The 3,468-nt window shown below is 56.6% G+C and overlaps 1 protein-coding gene across 1 annotated transcript in view; it reads left to right on the forward strand.

Annotated features, from left to right (window-relative positions):
- VDBG_04460 (F-box domain-containing protein) overlaps positions 1–602 on the forward strand; it is a gene marked incomplete at both ends in the record, with an annotated part of 3,030 nt that extends 2,428 nt beyond the window's left edge. Inside the window, one exon of the mRNA XM_003004808.1 lies at positions 54–602. Within this exon, the coding sequence (XP_003004854.1) occupies positions 54–602 (549 nt within the window). The remainder of the gene's footprint in view (positions 1–53) is intronic.
- Positions 603–3,468: the final 2,866 nt, after the last annotated feature.

The raw sequence follows: 3,468 nt of genomic DNA on the forward strand, positions 1-3,468 counted from the left end.
CAACGACTCATCGGTCTGCCCCAGTTGCGCTCCCTGCACCATCCCAAAAATAGCAGACCACGCAGCGGGCAACTACGACCCCCGGGGAGCTCGCCCTGCAGATCGTGGACATCATCTCGCTGCGCCCAGAGATCCAGCTCTGCTACGTTGGCATTGGCAAGAAGTGCTTCGAGATCCTCGAGAATAAACCTCTCGACTCGTCTACGCACGGCGTCGCCACCACGGACCCCACGGCCGAAGCAGGCGCGCCTGGTAGCGGCCACGTGGTCCCGGGCCAGCATGGTTCAGGTGGCGACGAGGCCGCAGACGACGACGAAGAGGACGCGAGCGACGATGACGAGGATGCGAGCCAGGTCGACACATCAGAGGACGAGAACGAGGACGGGCCTGGCGGCAGTGGTGCAGGCAATGCCAACGACGCAGCCAGCGTGGTCGATGTTGACGACTCGCAGTCCGAGGCATCGCTTGGCTCCAGCGACTCTGATGCAGACTCCTTCCGTGAGGCGGATCACGTCGGGGCCAGGCCGCGCCTGCGCCTGCGTGAAATCCTGTTCTACGACGACAAGGTCGCCATCTTCAAAGCGCGCCACGGACGACTATAGATTGGGGGTTCGCCTTCGTCGCAGTGAGGCTCGCAGGTGAAGACGAGCCCTTCCTCCCAACGGGAAACACATGATGGAGGATGTAATACGATCCACAATCTTGAGGGTTGCGGATCAGCATGGACAGACAGAGGAAGATTCGGGTCGTCGACGACCCTGCACTTGAATCTGAATCTGGGCCTGGGATGTACGACGATCTTGTGCTCGCCTTGCCTTTTTTTTTTTCTTCTTCTTCTTCTTCTTCTTTTGCTGCATCTGTTGCGTCTACGATACCATCCACAGCATTTTCTGATCTGCTTGCTTTGTATTTTTTTTCTCCCCCTTGGTTTTGGTTCTGCTGCTCGCCTGCCTGCGTGTCGTCGCGACATGGTTAGATTTGAAAAGCGTAACGGGAAGGCGCGGACGGATGGGAAACTTGGGCTGGGCATTCTAGGTAGGTAGCCAAAGCGGAGGGAAATGGAAACATCGCGAGAGCGTTCGGCGCTTGTTCTTTTTCCATTTGGTATAAGCCTACCTCTTTCATCTTTTGGTTCATCCTGTTCTCTTCTTCCTGTGATGTTCGTCGCCGTCTACCAGTTGCCCCTGTTCGAATCTGGTCTGCGTCGTCTGATGGCTTTTCCTCGTTTCCTTTACAGCATCACCCATCTGCAACGATGCTCAGTTTCCACAGCTGGAATCCATCCAGGACATGACAGACGTCTCCCAGTACGTATCCTGCCAGGAAAAGCAGGATCTCGCCCCCCCTTTCCCTGATGCCCCAGCCCAGACCATCCACCTCCACTCGTCATTATCGACCTATTTTGGCACCATGGTGCTGGGGACTCACCATCATTACCAACCACTACCTCGCCTACCCGACAGAAAGAAGTTGATCGTCCAGCTGGCAGGAAAGAAGCAGATCATCTCTGGTCGGGGCCTGGCAGTGACGTTCGCCAGGGACGAATGACGTACGACAACAGTCAGAGGCATGCCCTGACCAGGACAGACTTGGCTTTCGTTTTTTTTCCTCTTCTGCCCCCAGCAAGCCCTGCCGTTTCCCCTGCCCACGCCCTGCCACGCCCCTTCACCCCCCCTCTAGCTCCCATGCCCCCCGCTCCCGACGGGGACGCCACGGACACGCCCCCATCCAGCAGCGGCAAAGCGAACGAACGAACGAACGCGTGCCAAGAAAAGGGGGAGAGTGACGAAAGGACTGGACGGGAGGTAGTGGAGGGCAGGGCAGTTCAGGGCAGGGCAGGAGACGGGATGGGAAGAATAGGGGCGTGTGTATGTGTGTGTCTGCGTCCGCGCGCGCGCACCCACAAAGGGGGGGGGCTTCAGACCTGGACTGGCTGGCTGGCTGGCTGGCTCCGCGAAGATACTCCGCGCTAGAGAGATGCAGTCCGCGAGTGGTGGGGAGGTACTACGGTTTCGGGAGGAAGAGACGCGATCCTTTCCTCCTCCTCCTCGCGGCACGCCCCCTCCCTATCACTCTTTTCTGTCTCCTGACGAACGAACAGTGCCGGGAGCACAGCCAACGAAGCCGATTCGGGTTGGCTCAAAGGAGACACTCGGCAGAGGAGGGCTTTTGCTTTGGTCTTGGTGGGTGGGTGGGCATCTCTTCTGGCCTATCCTATGCCGCCGCATACGGTGTCGAGAGAAGTAAAGGGGGGGGGGGTCGAGGTAGCGCGCGGAAGAACGAGAGAGGGAGGGGGGCGCATGAGTCGCGATAAAGGGCCTTGCCTGGTAGATTCTCGCTTGTCTTCTTCCTCTGCCTTGATGCGGTTCGCCTGAGACGGTTAAAATCACGCGATAAAACAGTCAGAACTTTGTGGTGTTGGGGTTGGGGACCGGCTAGGCGAGGCACGAGGGATGGGCCGGAAGGATCACGACCCCTGCTTCAAGAAGGCCAGGCAGCTCTTGTGAGAGTGCTGCATGGTGTTGAAAAGGGCCCTTGAGGGGGTGTCCGTGGTAGATTCATGGTACAACTGCGATTATTCCGGCCAGGCCATTTTAACAGACACGTTGACCATGTGGAGAAGATCGGTCTGCTCGATAATTGTACTCAGCACATGGTCGACCGTGTTACAGCTCAACAGGCCATTGCTATACCTCCTCGATGTCCCAGAATCATCCGAATATGCAAAACCTTCTGAGTTGGTGATGACTCGTTCGCTGAATGCCGATGGTGGGCAGGGTTTGACACGCCATTCCGCATATCGTTGCAAGACTTAAGCCCCATGCAGTGGTGGATGGATTATTTTTCTTGACGAAGGAGCATCTTGCATGCCCCCAATTTCCTAGAGGCCCCTGGACACAGATAAAGACCTTTTGCAGAAACTTTGATGATCAAAAACTGTTTATGGGAGGTAATTGCTCCTTGTTACCTGCGAGCTTCGTCTGTTGCGAATCCTCTTTACCAGAAATAGCAAGCGAGCAAGGTGACCACAAGCTCGTCGGCGACGACGATGGTTAGGAGAGATTGATAACTCAATCTGGAAAGATCGATATTGCCACCCACCCTACATGCAAGCTGATGCTGGGTACAGAGAGGTAGCTAGCTACTGGGTCTGGCCGATAGACGATGGCCTTGCCTGACCGAGAGATGAGATGCCAGTCTTCCCACAGAGCGTTTCCATCACCCAGGGTCTCCCTGGTACCGAGCGTGACATTGAGTATCTACCGTCTTCATTAAATGTAGTATCATAATGGTGCATGATTTTGCGCCATTCCTTCGGGTCTACCAGACCTCAATGAGGCGACTCGGCGGTGGCATCCGTTGTTGAGTCTCCACTGTGGTCGGATGGAGGCCGATTCAGGGGCCCATCAGGCCGTCGCCCACGAGGCCGGCGCCGTGCACATGCGCTCCTTGGTCCTTGTTAAGGCT

Source organism: Verticillium alfalfae, genomic scaffold (assembly GCF_000150825.1).
Source record: "Verticillium alfalfae VaMs.102 supercont1.5 genomic scaffold, whole genome shotgun sequence".
Classification (NCBI taxonomy): domain Eukaryota; kingdom Fungi; phylum Ascomycota; class Sordariomycetes; order Glomerellales; family Plectosphaerellaceae; genus Verticillium; species Verticillium alfalfae.